Source organism: Sus scrofa, chromosome 6 (genome assembly GCF_054392235.1).
Source record: "Sus scrofa isolate SSC_HxYL_T2T_F1_AM1 chromosome 6, Sscrofa_HxYL_maternal_Yorkshire_Landrace_v2.0, whole genome shotgun sequence".
Taxonomy (NCBI): domain Eukaryota; kingdom Metazoa; phylum Chordata; class Mammalia; order Artiodactyla; family Suidae; genus Sus; species Sus scrofa.
The window spans coordinates 14049291-14064876 of NC_139388.1; the positions used below are offsets into that span (position 1 = coordinate 14049291).

The 15586-nt window shown below is 45.8% G+C and overlaps 2 protein-coding genes across 10 annotated transcripts in view; one reads left to right on the top strand and one right to left on the bottom strand.

Annotated features, from left to right (window-relative positions):
- The window catches only part of AARS1 (alanyl-tRNA synthetase 1), a 70673-nt gene that overhangs the window by 18204 nt on the left and 36883 nt on the right, over positions 1-15586 (bottom strand). Inside the window, exons 1-4 of one of the 9 annotated variants that reach the window (XM_084959608.1) lie at positions 4700-4887; positions 2277-2379; positions 2088-2176; positions 1262-1427 (exon numbers count right to left, since the gene is read on the bottom strand). In XM_084959608.1, the coding sequence (XP_084815734.1) occupies positions 1262-1405 (144 nt within the window). In that variant the 5' untranslated portion in view covers positions 1406-1427; positions 2088-2176; positions 2277-2379; positions 4700-4887. Of the gene's footprint in view, positions 1-1261; positions 1428-2087; positions 2177-2276; positions 2380-4699; positions 4888-15586 lie in introns of those variants that run through there. The other 8 variants (XM_084959607.1, XM_084959606.1, XM_021093791.2 and 5 more) reach the window with 8 other exon arrangements.
- DDX19B (DEAD-box helicase 19B) overlaps positions 12146-15586 on the top strand; it is a 28653-nt gene continuing 25212 nt past the window's right edge. Inside the window, exon 1 of the mRNA XM_003126872.5 lies at positions 12146-12303. Within this exon, the coding sequence (XP_003126920.1) occupies positions 12247-12303 (57 nt within the window). The 5' untranslated portion in view covers positions 12146-12246. The remainder of the gene's footprint in view (positions 12304-15586) is intronic.

Sequence of the window (15586 nt, forward strand, 5' to 3'; positions counted from 1 at the left end):
ATCCCTGATTTGGGAACTAAGGTCCCATGTCAAGATGCTTCATGCCCCAGCCAAAAACAATAACAACAATGAAGTTAAAAAAAAAAAAAAAATCAATAAAACTATGCATGCCCTAGAACAGGAATGAAAGGCACAGCCAGTTAAGGATCCAGTGTTGTCGGTGCTGTGGCTCAGGTTCAGTCCCTGGCCTGGGAACTTGCTCATGCTATGGGCACAGCCAAAAAAAAAAAAAAAAAAAAAAAAGAATGAAAGCACAGCTTTAAAAGAATCCTGAAGAACTGACTTATTTTACAAAGGGGAAAACAAGGACAATAAAAAGATGAAGGAGAACCAGAACCGCAATAACAGAGTTAACAAGTCTCTTCAGGGCTCAGCAAAATTAACCCAGTCTGATTCTAATAAGATACAGCTTTTTCCTTAGGAGGAAAAAAAAGGCAAAACTTTATAGACTAGATGCAGACTGTATGTTTCCTGAGAGGCAAACAAATTCAATCCATCAGCATCAGGATCTTTCATCAATAATTAAATATTAGTTGGAATTCCCGTCGTGGCTCAGTGGTTAACGAATCCGACTAGGAACCATGATGCATGGTTTGATCCCTGGCCTTGCTCAGTGGGTTAAGGATCCCGCGGTGCCTTGAGCTGTGGTGTAGGTTGCAGATGCGGCTCAGATCCTGAGTTGCTGTGGCTGTTCTGTAGGCCAGTGGCTATAGCTCCGATTAGACCCCTAGCCTGGGAACCTCCATATGCTGTGGGTACAGCCCTAGAAAAGACAATAAATAAATAAATAAATAATAATGTTCAAGTACTGACTTCAAACACTGGTGAACATTCCCCCCCCCCCCTTTTTCTTAGGGCTGCACTTGAGGTATGTGCCAAACAAAGCACTACTTTTTCTTTTTCTTTTTTTTTTCATTTTTGGCTGCCCCACAGCATATGGAGCTTCTGGGCCAGGGATGAGATCTGAGCTGCAGGCAGTTGCAACCCAAGCCGCTGTGCTGGCCCAGCCCTACCGAGACACCGCCAATCCCGTTGCACCACGGTGGGAGTTCCTGTACTACTTTATTTACTCTTCAGTGTAACCTAAAGGCAGACAGTATTACTATTCCTCATTTCACAAACAAAGAAGCAGAGGTTTAATGACATAAAGTAAATTCTACAAGGTAACACACTAAGTTATAGAACTTGGATTCTGACTCCAGGGCTGCTTTGCTGCCTCCTACGTGGATAAAAAGCCAAGGGGAAGAGAAAACACCCTTACCTGGTTCATGCCTGCATTGGCAAAGAGCAAAGTGGGATCATCCAATGGGATGGTGGCAGACGAGTGAACGTAGGTATGTTCATTTCTCTTGAAGAAATCTATAAATCGCTGCCGGATTTCACTTGCTGTCAGGGTTGAATGCATCTTGAAAATAACCTTATGGAACCTACCAAAGGAAAAAAAGAAAATTAAGGGAATTGAAACTAAGAGCTAAGTAAGCATTACACAAGACTCCTAGCTTCTCAGGCCAAGTCGAAATAGGACATTGCTGTGCTGTTTGATCTTAAAGCCTCTATGTTGTAATGTCCAAGGCTAAAGTCATCATCGAAGGAAAACTTGCTGCACCAGCAGACAGCAGCCCCACGTGCTCTTCCTGCCCAAGGCCAACCTCAGTAGGTTCAATACATCAACACATTAGGTAGAGCAGCAGGGAGGTTCTTCATGCATTCATTCACTGCAAAAATGAATGGAGCATCCTCTGCACTAAACTCTAGGCCAGGAATTAGGAAATGGGAACAAAAAACCTCAGTTCAATCTAGCAGAGACACCACTGGGGATGGGGGAAGGCTCAGGAAACCTGGGTTCCAGTCCTACCTCCAAGTCCTTAAGGGAGTTACTTTACTTCACCAACAAAAGGCCCATACTAAATAAACTCTAAGGAACCTTCCTGCTCTGAAGTAACTCACATGCCTAGTGCAAAGTTCCACTATCCTCAAAGCCAGGGCCTCTAGGTTTGGCCCGACCATCTTGCGGAGGCTGCTGCCATCAACAGGGAACCTGGGGATGGGCCGATCTGCACAAGGGACTGCAAGTGGCAAGAATGTACCTGCCTCCACTTGGCTCCTCCAGAACCCAGCTGGTAAACTGCTGCCTTCCCAGCTTCCACCACGAGCGAGTGAGGATGCTGGAGCCACACTGAAGAGGGAGGGCAGAGTCAGTGAAAGAGAAAGCAGATCAGAAGAGAAGGAAAGCAGGAAATAAAACAACTTTACAATTTCAAAGCTCATTCACATACATTACATGCCTTCTCCAACAGGCAGGTTAGAAAGAAGTGACAGGCCTTGGTAGAGGGTATTAATCACTGGCATGGAGCTGTAATGCCTCCTAGCACTGAGTGTCTGGAAAAATACGAACCATCTCATTCACAACATTACCTAGAATTCTTGAACTAGCTCTAACCTTTAAAAAGTCACTTTTTCCTAACTTTGTTTCCTTTTCGGCAAAAAAGTGTATCTATTCTGCCTACTCCACCTGAGGTGTGGGGCTCAAAAGCCATCCTGTACTGGGAAGCAATCTGTAAATGGGAACAAACTGGATACTGTTACTGTTCCCTTACTTAGCTCAAAGTTTTCTTCCTTCTTAGGAGGAAGATACAACAAAGAGAACACAAGAACATAATGAAACTGGGCCCCTTATTTTATTTTAGCCTTTTTAGGGGCTGCAACCACAACATGTGAAAGTTCTCAGGCTAGGGGTTGAGTTGGAAATGTAGCTGCCAGCCTACACCACAGCCACAGCAACTCGAGATCCGAGGCACATCTATACCTACATCACAGCTCACGGCAACACCTGATCCTTAACCCACTGAAATGAGCCAGGAATCAAACCCGAGTTCACATGGATACTGGTCAGGTTCCTTACCACTGAGCCATGACAGGAACTCCTGCGGACTCCTAGATTTATGTTTAACCACAATTTCAACTGATTTATTCACAACTCAATCAACTCATTTTTCAAAGCCCTTTGGGCAAAAAGATGGTGAAACACTGGCTGACAGAGCCAAAGAGCTGACTAAAATCTCCACAGCTGAGGTTTGTTCATGCTGAGGAGTCAAGGCTAGCATTTCTAGAAACTGTCATGCCACTTTCTTCCTGTCCCTTATCATCATGGCCCTCAAAGGATCTCAATAGTGGTGGCAACAATGAACAAATGGTACTAATTCCTAACCAAGCAGCAGCAACGTCACAGCCGTTACAGAAGGTTCACTGTTTCTCCTCTAAACGCGCTGCCGGAGGTAAATAAGCAGTTCCATTCCAAAAGACACGTGAATTTTCCATTTTTGCTTATTCACTCAACATACTGAACACATACTATATGCTGGGAACCAAGATGAACGAGAGTCTATGCTCCTCAGGGGGAGAGTCATACACAGAACTGCAGGATGACGTAAAAGGATCCAATATATTAATGTTAACCGCTGTGGATGCCAGGGATATTAAAAACTGCATCACCATCACCATCCATTCATCCAACATAAGTATAATGAAAGGCTACACTGGATGGAGTGGTAGCACAAAAGAGGTCAGATTCCACTTGCCAGCAGAAGCCATAAAGATCTTAAGTACTTTAAACCACAATGGCCTTTGGGTTTAAGGCTCCAGCCACCAGACCTTTCAACAGGCTCTAGACTTGCCAGGTAAGTTGACTGCCCTATTCCTCCTCTTTCCCTTTTCCTAGTTAATTTCTCATTGTTGGTATCTCAGTTTTTCTTTCTTTCTTTCTTTTTGTCTTTTTGCCTTTTCTAGAGCCGCTTCTGTGGCATATGGAGGTTCCCAGGCTACGGGTCTAATCGGAGCTGTAGCCGCCAGCCTACACCACAGCCACAGCCACGCGGGATCAGAGCCGCGTCTGCGACCTACACCACAGCTCACGGCAACGCGGCATCCTTAACCCACTGAGTAAGGCCAGGGATAGAATCCGCAACCTCGAGGTTCCTAGTCAGATTCGTTAACCACTGAGCCACGACGGGAACTCCAAGATATCTCAGTTTCAAAGAGACCTATTTAAGGAAGTCTTCTTGACCAGAGTCTCCCCCAATTTTATTCTCATAGCCCTAGGTGCCTTCTTTCTCAATTTCCACGTGCCTCTGAGGGCTTAACGTCCATCTCCCCAACAGGCTGTAAGTTCCAGCCCAGTGGGAATCAAGACTGATGGTTTTTGCTCATCATTACGGGTATATCCTCAGCACCCAATATGGTGGTTGTTAAGTAAGTATTTCACAGTAAAATAATCCTTTAATAGCGAATGAATTTAAAGCACACCGGAAATGCAGACCGTCTGAAAAAATAATAGCTGAACGTGATGGAGCACAGAAAGTGCTTTCAGAGGAGCCTGGACTAGTATCACCATTTAGCTAATTTTAAGGACGGCTCACAGCCTGATTCCACCGGTCTTGACCACCCTACCCGCAAGGGACCTGCGCAACCCCACCCGTCCCTAGGGGATTAAAACCTGTGGCGATTAAAAACCTCAGCTTTGGGAGGGTGGTCAATGACAACGGTGATCCTTCCAAGGTCTTGCCCTCGGCGAGGTCCCTCTACCCCCAGCGGTGCTGAAGTCTAACAAAAGGCCGCTCTCCGCCTGCCCTGTCGCCCAGCGGCTGCCCCGGTTCCAGCCCAGGCCCCGGTTCGAGGTCTTAAGGGAGCCCGGCCCACGTACCAGACACGGGCCCTAGCCTCTGTTGCGGCGCCCCAGAACTCTCTCAGGGCCCCCGCCTCCTTCTCCCAGGGGCCGCGGCTCCTAATTCCTCCCTCAGAGCCCACCGCCAGGAGACTGCATTTACCTGTTCCCGCAGACACGCAGACACACCGACCCCTGGCCACCAGCGGCCGCAACACGCACCGTCCGGTCCAACCAGAGCCCGCCGCTGGAAAGTGCCCCGCCGCGCCTTACCGTATTGGTCAGCCAACATGCCAATCAACTGGAGAACGAACCAGCTTGTCAGTTGGTTTCTGGGAAGGCGGCACTAAATTGGCTGATGCAATGGCCAAGAAAGTAGGGACTGGGACGTGTCACGTGACAAGTAAGGATGCGGACTCTGGAGACCGACATTTTAGTAGCCTTACGCAAAGTCCTAATAGTTGACATGGTTGATAAGGGGGAAGGGTGACGTGTGTTTGGTAGCGGTCACAGCTCTTAGTGTATAGTTGTGTTCCTTTTAGTTGCAGAGTGGTATGCAGACCTTAGAGATTCTGATATGTGGTGCCCATGGGTCCAGTTGTCCTTGTCAGACCTTCTTGGATTTGGTGTGGAGTAAGAAATAACTTACTCTTTGCGAGACAATTGAATTGGCGGCTGTTCTCGATTTGCCTTAGGAAAATAGCAAATATTTATATGCAAGTCATTATGTTAAACATTTCCTAGATTATTTTAATTTTTAAACTGCATATGAGGCAAGTCAACTGGCATCCCTTTTCCAAATGAGGTAACCGCCTTGCCTAAGCTCACACTGAAAGGTAAGCCTAAGAGCCAGGATTCAAACCTGTGTATACTGGAGTTCCTGTTGTGGCACAGCAGTAACGAATCTAAGAACCATGAGGCTGTGGGTTTGATCCCTGGCCTTGCTCAGTGGGTTAAGGATCCGGCATTGCCATGAGCTGTGGTGTAGCTTGCAGACGCGGCTCAATCCCGCCTTGCTGTGGCTCTGGCGTAGGCCGGCACCTGTAGCTTGGATTAGACCCCTAGCCTGGGAACCTCTGTATGCTGCGGGTGCGGCTCTAGAAAAGGCAAAAAGACAAACCCGTGCTTTGAGCCCATGACCTTAACCTCTCCACTGTTAACCTTTGTATCTAAATATGAAGGTATGAAATTGTGCTGTTGGACATAATTGGGTTAAAGATATTGTTACCAAATACAAGTTCACGTGCCTGACACACAGTGAGGTCAAACAAACTAAAACCTTGGAATTTGGAGCAGAGAAGGATTTATTTATTTTTTTTTGTCTTTTTGCCATTTCTAGGGATGCTCCCGTGGCATATGGAGGTTCCCAGACTAGGGGTCGAATCAGAGCTGTAGCCACCGGCCTACGCCACAGCCACAGCACCGCGGGATCCCAGCCGCGTCTGCAACCTACACCAACAGCTCATGGTAATGCCGGCTCCTTAACCCACTGAGCAAGGCCAGGGATCGAACCCGCAACCTCATGGTTCCTAGTTGGATTCGTTAACCACTGCGCCACGACTGGAACTCCCAGAGAAGGATTTATTGCGGGGCCAGGCAAAGAGAAAGGGTGGCTTGTGTTTAAAACCCCCCAAATCCACAATTTGGGAGACAGGTTTTTATAGACAGTTTGGGATGAGGGTTGCAGGGTGTGTGATTTTCTTCTGATGGGTTGGTGATAAGGTAACAGAGTGGTGTTCCAGGAATTTTGTCATTCTGAAGTTACCATCCTCCATCTGGGTAGGGGCTTTAGTTCTCATTTTGGCATTCCCTCCTTTCACTGATTAGTAACTGAATCTGCCCTTTGGAACTCAGAAGGTCAAGGAGGCTGAATGAAGCCTATTTCCTGCAAGAAATGCCTGTGGGATGGGATGGGATAGGGTGGGGTGGGGGGAGTGGCATTCCCATAGTGGCTCAGCAGACATGAATCTGACTAGCATCCATGAGGACAATGGATCCCTGGCCTTGCTCAGAGAGTTAAGCACCAGCCTTGCCATGAGCTGTGGTGTAGGGCACAGACTGGGCTTGGATCTGGTGTTGCTGTTAGCTGCTGTGAGCTGTGTGTAGGCCACCAGCTACAGCTCCAATTTGACTCCTAGCCTGGGAACCTCCATATACCTCGGGCGTGGCCCTAAAAAGATAAAAAAAAAAAAAAAAAAAAGAAATGGTGGGGTAGGGCGTAACTTCCTGCTGGTTGAGAATCTGCTGGTTGAGAATCCAACTCCTAGTGGCTCCAGTCACTGCAGAGGTGCGAGTTTGATCCCCAGCCTGACACAGTGGGTTAAAGGGTTGAATGTTACCATAGTTGTGGCACTGATTAGTTCCTGGTCTGGAAACTTCCATATGCCATGAGTGTGGCCATAAGAAAATATTTTTAATAGAAGGAAAACTATCTTTTCCTTTAGGGCCGAAGGTGCAGCTACTTTGCGAACAAAGCTCGTGGCAACCCTGGATCCTTTTTTTTTTTTTTTTTGGGCTTTTTAGGGCCACATCTGAGGCATATGGAGGTTCCCAGTCTAGGGGTCAAATTGGAGCTACAGCTGCCAGCCTACACCACAGCCACAGCAACAGCAGATCCGAGCTGCATCTGCAACCTAGACCACAGCTCACAGCACCACCCAAACCTTAACTCACTGAGCAAGGCCAAGGACTGAACCCACATCCTCATGGATACTAGTTGGGTTCATTTCACTGAGCCACAATGGGAAGTCATAGAAGGAAAACTATCCTTTTTTTTTTTTTTTTTAGGGTTGCACCTGTGGAAGTTCCCAGGTTACGGGGTCGAACTGGAGCTATAGCTGCCGGCCTATGCCACAGCCACAGCAACGCAGGGTCCAAGCCATGTCTGCGACCTACACCACAGCTCACAGCAATGCTAGATCCTTAACCTACTGAGCAAGGCCAGGGATGTAACCGGAAACCTCATGGTTACTAGTCAGATTCGTTACTGCTGTGCCACAACGGGAGCTCCAGGAAAACTATCTCTTTTTTTACTTTTTTTTTTTTTTTAGGGCCACACCTGCAGCATGTGGAGATTTCCAGGCTAGGTGTCAAATAGGAGCTGTAGCTGCCGGCCTACACCACAGCCACAGCAACTCCGGGATCCAAGCCACATCTGTGACCTACAACACAGCTCATGGCAACGCCAGATCCTTAACCCACTGAGAGGGGTGGAACCTGCGTCCTCATGGATGCTCTTCAGATTTGTTAACCGATTAGCCATGACAGGAACTCCCAGGAAAACTATATTAATGCAACATGCTAGTTGTCTGTTTTAGGAAACATCTAATTTATTCTGGGCTAAACAAATAGCCTGCAGGTAAGAGTGAGTGCTACATACAGAGCTTGCTCTGCAGTAGAATATTGATTGACCGTCAACTCCAGGCAAGATGAAGGTAACAGGGGCTCAAGATAGTGCTACTAATATACTTAGTTTTGGAAGGAAGTACTCTTAGGTTCTATAGCACCTAAGCAAACTTTTTTTTCCCCACAGCCACATCTGCAGTGGAAGTTCCTAGGCTAGGGGTTGAATCAGAGCTGCAGCTATGCTATAGCCACTGCAACATGGGATCCAAGCCACATTTTCAACCTACATCACAACTTCAAGCAATGCTTGGATCTTTAACCAAGGATCAAACTTGCATCCTCACAGATACTATGTTGGATTCTTAACCCACTGAGCCACAATAGGAACTCCCTAAGCTACTTTTATCATTTATAAAATGGACTTTGAATGTTCATTTATTTACCATCAAGTCAAATGGAATTGGCTGAAGAGTTGTTTTTCATACCATGAAGTGCTGTAGGAATCACCTAAGGATCTTAACATGCAGATCCCGATTTAGTAGATCTGGAGCAAAGTTCGAGACTTTGCACATTTCTAATAAGCCCCCTAGTGTTATCTATGCTACTGCTAGGGGATCACACTTGGAGTACCAGTGGCCTAAACTAGAAAATGAGCTTCTTCACATATTTGTTCAGAGGCAAACATTAAAAAGTTTGATCGGGAGTTCCCGTCGTGGCGCAGTGGTTAACGAATCCGACTAGGAACCATGAGGTTGCGGGTTCGGTCCCTGCCCTTGCTCAGTGGGTTAAGGATCCGGCGTTGCCGTGAGCTGTGGTGTAGGTTGCAGACGCGGCTTGGATCCCGCGTTGCTGTGGCTGTGGCGTAGGCCGGTGGCTACAGCTCCGATTCAACCCCTAGCCTGGGAACCTCCATATGCCGTGGGAGCGGCCCAAGAACCAAGAGATAGCAACAATAACAACAACAAAAAGACAAAAGACAAAAAAAAAAAAAAAAAAAAAGTTTGATGAGGGGGGGTGGGGAGTGTATGTGCATTCCTAATCTATTTATTCACCAAATAAGTCTGTTATATGTTAGACTGTAGAGATCAAAATTAAGGAGAACAGACACTGCCCTTGCGTTTATGCAGTTCCCAGTTTAAGGAGGGAGCCTGACATTTGGCCAAAAATAACTTTTAAAAAGTTAAAGTGGAAAAAAAAGGAAAAAGTCTCGAATACCCAAAGGCGACCCCCGGTGGAGCCAAGATCCAGGCCTTTTGCTCCTAGGTACCTCGGCGCGCCAGGGCCAGGCTTGCCATCCTCCCCTCTGATTGGCTGGCGGGACCGGCTTCCGGGCCTCAGCCAATGAGGCGGGGGCTGTGAGCGGCCGTTGGCCGAAGGAGCCGCCATGCTGAAGGACGATGGCCGGGGCTGCTGGCCGTGTCCGAGAACAAGCTCTAGGGTGCTTTCCGCTCGCCCTGCCTGTGGGCGATGTGAGTATCTCTGAGGGTAGGAAGGAGACTCTTTTTTCCTCATTAAGGCATTCTCCTCGCCCCCACCCCAGGGGAGGGAACAGGAATAACCATAATAGCTTATATTTAATCGAGCCTTCACCGTTGGCCAGGCACTGGACCGAAGGCCTTAATCTTGTGATCTCACTGAGTCCTGGGACCGGAGGTGGGTGCCTACCGTGATTTCAGAGGAGACAGGGGCAGCCTAAAGTCGCGTGAGTGAAAATGCTGGAGGTGGAATTCTGATCCAGGTGCTCTTATTCCCCCGATTCCTCGCTCCACTCCCCTCTTTGGAAATCCGATTCCTTCTTAGTAGGAGTCTTAAATGGTGCAGGTGTTGGGAGTGGACATAGGAAAGTCTAGAACCCTGGGGCTTATTTTTAAGTTTTTCTTTGGTCGTACCCATGGCCAGGGGAAGGATCCCAGGCCAGGGACCGAACCAGCACTACAGGTAACCAGGGTCACAGCAGTGACACAGCTGGACCCTTAATCCACAGAGCCACCAGGAAACTCCTTGAGATTTTTTTTTTTTAATAGAAAAAGTTGTACATACTAAAAGCATTTATAGGAAAGAAAAGCACTAAAATTCAAGAAAGCTTCTGTCTCGGGATGGCATGGAAGGAGCTTCATTTGAATCTTGTTTTATTTCAGTCCTGAGGTGGGAATCTAGATGTTTGTTATAGTATTCCCTTTTTTTGTTTGTCTGAAGTACAATTTTAAAAGGAAAACATGCACATGGAAAATTTATTCAAAGGATGAAGTGTGCACAATGAAAGGAAGTCTCTAGAGCCCCTCACTAGAAGCAGCCAGTGATACCAGTTTTGTGTGTATCTTATACACTGTCTTAGTATGTACAAGCATATATGTGAGTTTGTTATATTTGCACAAATGGATCCTACTGTTTACAGTCCTATATCTTTGATGATTTATTTTTAATCTCATTAAATTTAAAAGTTCCTTAACCTCTTCTAGCCCTGTGATCAGTATAATTTGGCAGAACTTTCCAGGATTCCTTCTGACATGAGTTGTAGGTCATGGCCTGTTAGACTGTATGTTTGCCTTTTTCGTGCACACCCTCACCTGTAGGGTCCAAAGAAATCTTCCCCAAGTTAACCCTGTAAAGAGTGCAGGAGAGAAAGAGTCATGGCAAGAAGAGGATTCTGGGAAGTGCTCTACCCTTTCCCAAACATTTTAACTTAGAGTCTACAGGTAAAATTCCAAATAAAGCCCACTATTACTTGAAGTTAATCTGTTATAGTGGATTATTGGCAAAACAAGAGAGGTGGGGATTCATTTCTCACTCAGGTTGTAGGGAAATACCCAGTTTCTTTTTTCTTTTTTTTTTTTTCTGTTTTTTGTCTTTTGTTGTTGTTGTTGCTATTTCTTGGGCCGCTCCCGCGGCATATGGAGGTTCCCAGGCTAGGGGTTGAATCGGAGCTGTAGCCACCGGCCTACGCCAGAGCCACAGCAACGCAGGATCCGAGCCGCGTCTGCAGCCTACACCACAGCTCACGGCAACGCCGGATGGTTAACCCACTGAGCAAGGGCAGGGACCGAACCCGCAACCTCATGGTTCCTAGTCGGATTTGTTAACCACTGCGCCACGACGGGAACTCCCCAGTTTCATTCTAGTGAAGTAACAAGGAAAGAGAAGCTTGTTTGATCCCAGTTAAGGGAAAGTGTCACACTTAATCCTTATTTTACTTCTTCTAGAAGCCCAGTATTTTTAGAAATTTTATTTATTTATTGGCCACACCTGCAAAGCTCCCAGGCCAGGGATCGAACCCTTGCCGCTGCAGTTACCAGAGCCACAGCAGTGACAGTGCTGGATTCTTAACCCACTGAGCCACCAAGAAACTCCATCCCCCCCGCCTTTTCTTTTTAAAAATGATCTGAATCACAGAACCTTTACATGAGAGAGCTGGGATTCTAGCCTAGGCAAGGCTAAATCTAAAAGTCACACCAGATTGGCGAGTTCCCTGAAGTGAACTCATTTGCTCATTAAACTGCTCTGTGCAGCCCTTTTCATCCAGCCCTTACCAATTTATTCTTATCTGGTTCTTGTCATTGGTCGAGAAACTGTGTTCAGTTCCACACACACACAGTTCGGTTACTCTGTATCTCTGATCTTCTACCTGGAATACATTTCCCTAGCACCCTTGCTGAGCATTTTTTTTAAGATTAAATTCCTGTAAATGTATTGCCATACAGTCTGTGGGACAAATTTTTAACCAGTGTTTGAGAGGGCTGATTCTCGACACTCTAGGCAACACCTGCACATTTAAATTTACCAACCTGGAAAAATGAATAAAATAAAAATCCGCCTTTTTCAGGTTCATTTTGCTCACTATCGTAATGGATTTGTGTATTGGTATATTCCGTTTATTTATATTCTGACATCTTTGTCACTGTGCTGGGCAAGAATGTGGTTTTGTTCTTCGGTTGGAGAGCCCATTGGCAGGAGCTTCGGCACTTAAAGATAACTGTCCCAGTCTGCAGTTCTGCGTGTTGAATAAGAAACTCTGAGCAGTTCAAGGGGTGGGGGTCCGAAAGCGGCAAGAGCGACAGTCCATGGGGTTAGGGGCTGTCAGGCCGGCGCGGACTCCGACGTCACTGCGGCGCGCCGCTTCCGGTCCCCAGCGCCGGAGCGAATGACTTCCCCCTCCGTGGGGCCAGGGTTGCCCAGGGTTGCCCAGGATTGCGGATCGCCCGGGCAAGGTCGCCAGCACCTGCCTCCCACCGGCGCAAGGGACTATGGCCACCGACTCATGGGCCCTAGCGGTGGACCAGCAGGAAGCGGCGGCTGAGTCGGTGAGTAGGCTTCATCTATAAAAAGATCAGGGGGCCAGTTTTGACCGCAGATCAGATCCCTGGGAAAAGACACTGCCAGGTTGGTCTGGCCCGGGATGGGGTGCGTGAGCGGATGGAGCCTGGACCCTGAGCTGGCTTAGTTTATCCACCCGTCGCCTCTCCTGTCGGTTACGTAGGCTCAGGTGAGCATTTCCATCCGTGAAGATCCCAGCCGCCTGCTTGTCCTGAAGTCAGGCTTGCACTTACCACCCTGAATTGTAGTAATCACCTTTGTAGGTGTTTTTTTTCCACCTGCCGATTTTGAGTTGTTTGGGCTCAGGGACCGTGACTTTTTCATATTAGTGTGCTTCCTCAGCTGCTCAGTAAGGATGAATGATCGATTCCGTAGGCCTGGCAGTCAGTTAAATCCTCTCCTGGTCCGCTTAACTTCGTTCTGGATCTGACACACAGTAAGCAAGATATGCATTAAACGTTAGAATTAATTTTTCCTGCCTTAACTCTCCTGAATTCTGATACTGCTTTGAATGCACTTTGTCGGTACTTATGTCTGTTAACTTCTCAAGAACAAGGACTTGGTCTTATTTTTTTATAACTGATAAAAATGTTTCATATGTACGTAAAAAGTCAAATAGGTTTTTTTTTTTGCCTTGAGGTTCCCAGCCTAGGGAACTAATGGGAGCTACAGATGCTGGCCTGCGCCACAGCCACACCAGATCCTAGCCACATGTGCAACTTACACCACAGCTCACAGCAACTGCCAGATCCTTACACCACTGAGCAAGGCCAGGGATCTAACCCACAACCTCATGGTTCGTAGTCGGATTCTTTTTCGCTGCGCCACGACAGGAACTCCAAGAGTCAAATAGTTTTAAAACTGGTTCCCACCAGTTTTTTCCTCCACAGAGTAAACTATTTTTCTTGAAATTGATTTACAGCATTGACCTGCTTGTTCCCTGAATAACATGCTTGCTTTTGCTACTTCTTGAATTTTCTGTTTTAAGTGTTTATTGATTTTGACACTTTCCTCAATCCTTTCCCTGCCACTAAAGCACACTTTCCGGTTCCTAATCTTTCTATTATTTGGGGTTTTAATTAGATCAGTCATCTGTGTTTATATTATTAGTAAGTCATGAATATTTTTATTTGCTATACAACTTTTCCTTGAAATTTAGAAGTGCCTTGTGTTTTTGCTTTGTGCACTTTGTGCTCATCACCAGTTCAACCCCAGGCTCTTTGCTGTCTATGTTTATTTCTGAATATTCACACACATCAAATATTCTATTAGTTCCATTTCTCCCAGGTCTTTTAGCCTCCTTCAAATTGTACTAGTTGCTCTGACTTGTTTTGGGCTCAAGGGAACAGGGCAGATTTCCCTTTGTCCTCATTCTGGGGGCTTCCTCCTCTTCGCTTGTATTGGATCCCCTCCTTTTTGCATCCCCTCTCTTCATCTTCCTTGATTTGGTGGAGCCATTCATCAGCTTTCTGAAGGTGTCTGGGAAGTAAAATATTTAAGATGCTGCCTTTCCAATATTAGCTTATTTTTCCTATCATCTAGTATGGCTGGGTGTAGAACTGTAAGTTGGGAGTTATTTTCCTGTGATATTGCCTTCTATATTTCTGTATTTGTTGTTGAGATGTGTGAGACCATTCTGATTCCTGATGTGACCTTTTTCCCTTTCTAAGCTTGAAGAATCTTCTGTTTGTCTCCAGTAGTCAAAAAATTCATGATGGTGTGTCCTGATATAGGTCTGTTTTCATTCATTTTATGAGGCACTGGTGGGAACTTCAGTCTGGAAAACTCTTGTCTTTGAGTTATGGGAAATTTTCTAGAAAGTTTTCTTTTTTCTTTCTTTCTTTTTTTTTTTTTGTATAATGATCATAACAATCTAATTTCACAGGATTTCCATCCCACAGCCCAGGCACATCCCCCCACCCTCCAAACTGTCTCCTCCGGAGACCATAAGTTTTTCAATGTCTGTGAGTCAGCATCTATTCTGCAAAGAAGTTCCGTCTGTCCTTTTTTCAGATTCCACATGTCAGTGAAAGCATTTGATGTTGGTGTCTCATTGTATGGCTGACTTCACTTAGCATGATAGTTTCTAGGTCCATCCATGTTGCAAAAAATGCTGGTATTTCGTTCTTTTTAATGGTTGAGTAATATTCCATTGTGTATATGTACCACATCTTCTGGATCCACTCCTCTGTTGATGGACATTTAGGTTGTTCCGATGTCTTGGCTATTGTAAATAGTGCTGCAGTGAACATTGGAGTACATGTGTCTTTGCGAGTCGTGATTTTCTCTGGATAGATGCCCAGGAGTGGGATTGCTGGATCAAATGGTAGTTCTATTTTTAGTTTTCTGAGGAATCTCCATCCTGCTTTCCACAGTGGTTGCACCAATTTACAATCCCACCAACAGTGTACTAGGGTTCCTTTTTCTCCACACCCTCTCCAGCACTTATTGTTTGTAGACTTTTGGATGATGGCCATTCTGGCTGGTGTAAGGTACCTCATCGTGGTTTTGATTTGTATTTCTCTAATAATGAGTGACGCTGAACATCTTTTCATGTGTTTCTCGGCCATCTGTATGTCTTCTTTGGAGAATTGTCTGTTTAGATCTTCTGCCCACTTTTGGATGGGGTTGTTTGTTTTTTTGGTATTAAGCTGCAGAAGGTATTTATAAATTTTGGAGATTAATCCCTTGTCAGTCGATTCACTTGCAAAGATTTTCTCCCATTCTGTGGGTTGTCTTTTTGTGTTGTTTAAGGTTTCCTTTGCTGTGCAGAAACTTTGAAGTTTGAGTAGGTCCCATTTGTTTATTTTTCTTTTTATTGTCAATACTCTGATAGGTGGATCTGAGAAGAAGTTGCTGTCGTTTATGTCAGAGAGTGTTTGGCCTATGTTTTCCTCTAGGAGTTTGATAGTGTCTGGTCTTACATCTAGGTCTTTAATCCATTTTGAGTTTATTTTTGTGTATGGTGTTAGGGAGTGTTCTAATTTCATTCTTTTCCATGTGGCTGTCCAGTTTTCCCAGCACCACTTATTGAACAAGCTGTCCTTTCTCCATTGTATAGTCTTGCCTCCTTTGTCATAGATTAGTTGGCTGTAAGTGCATGGGTTTAATTCTGGGCTTTCTATCCTGTTCCACTGATCTGTATTTCTGTCTTTGTGCCAGTACCATGCAGTTTGGTAATTTGATAGGGATTGCACTGAATCTGTAGATTGCCTTGGGTAGTATAGTCATTTTGATAATATTAACTCTTCCAATCCATGAGCATGGTAT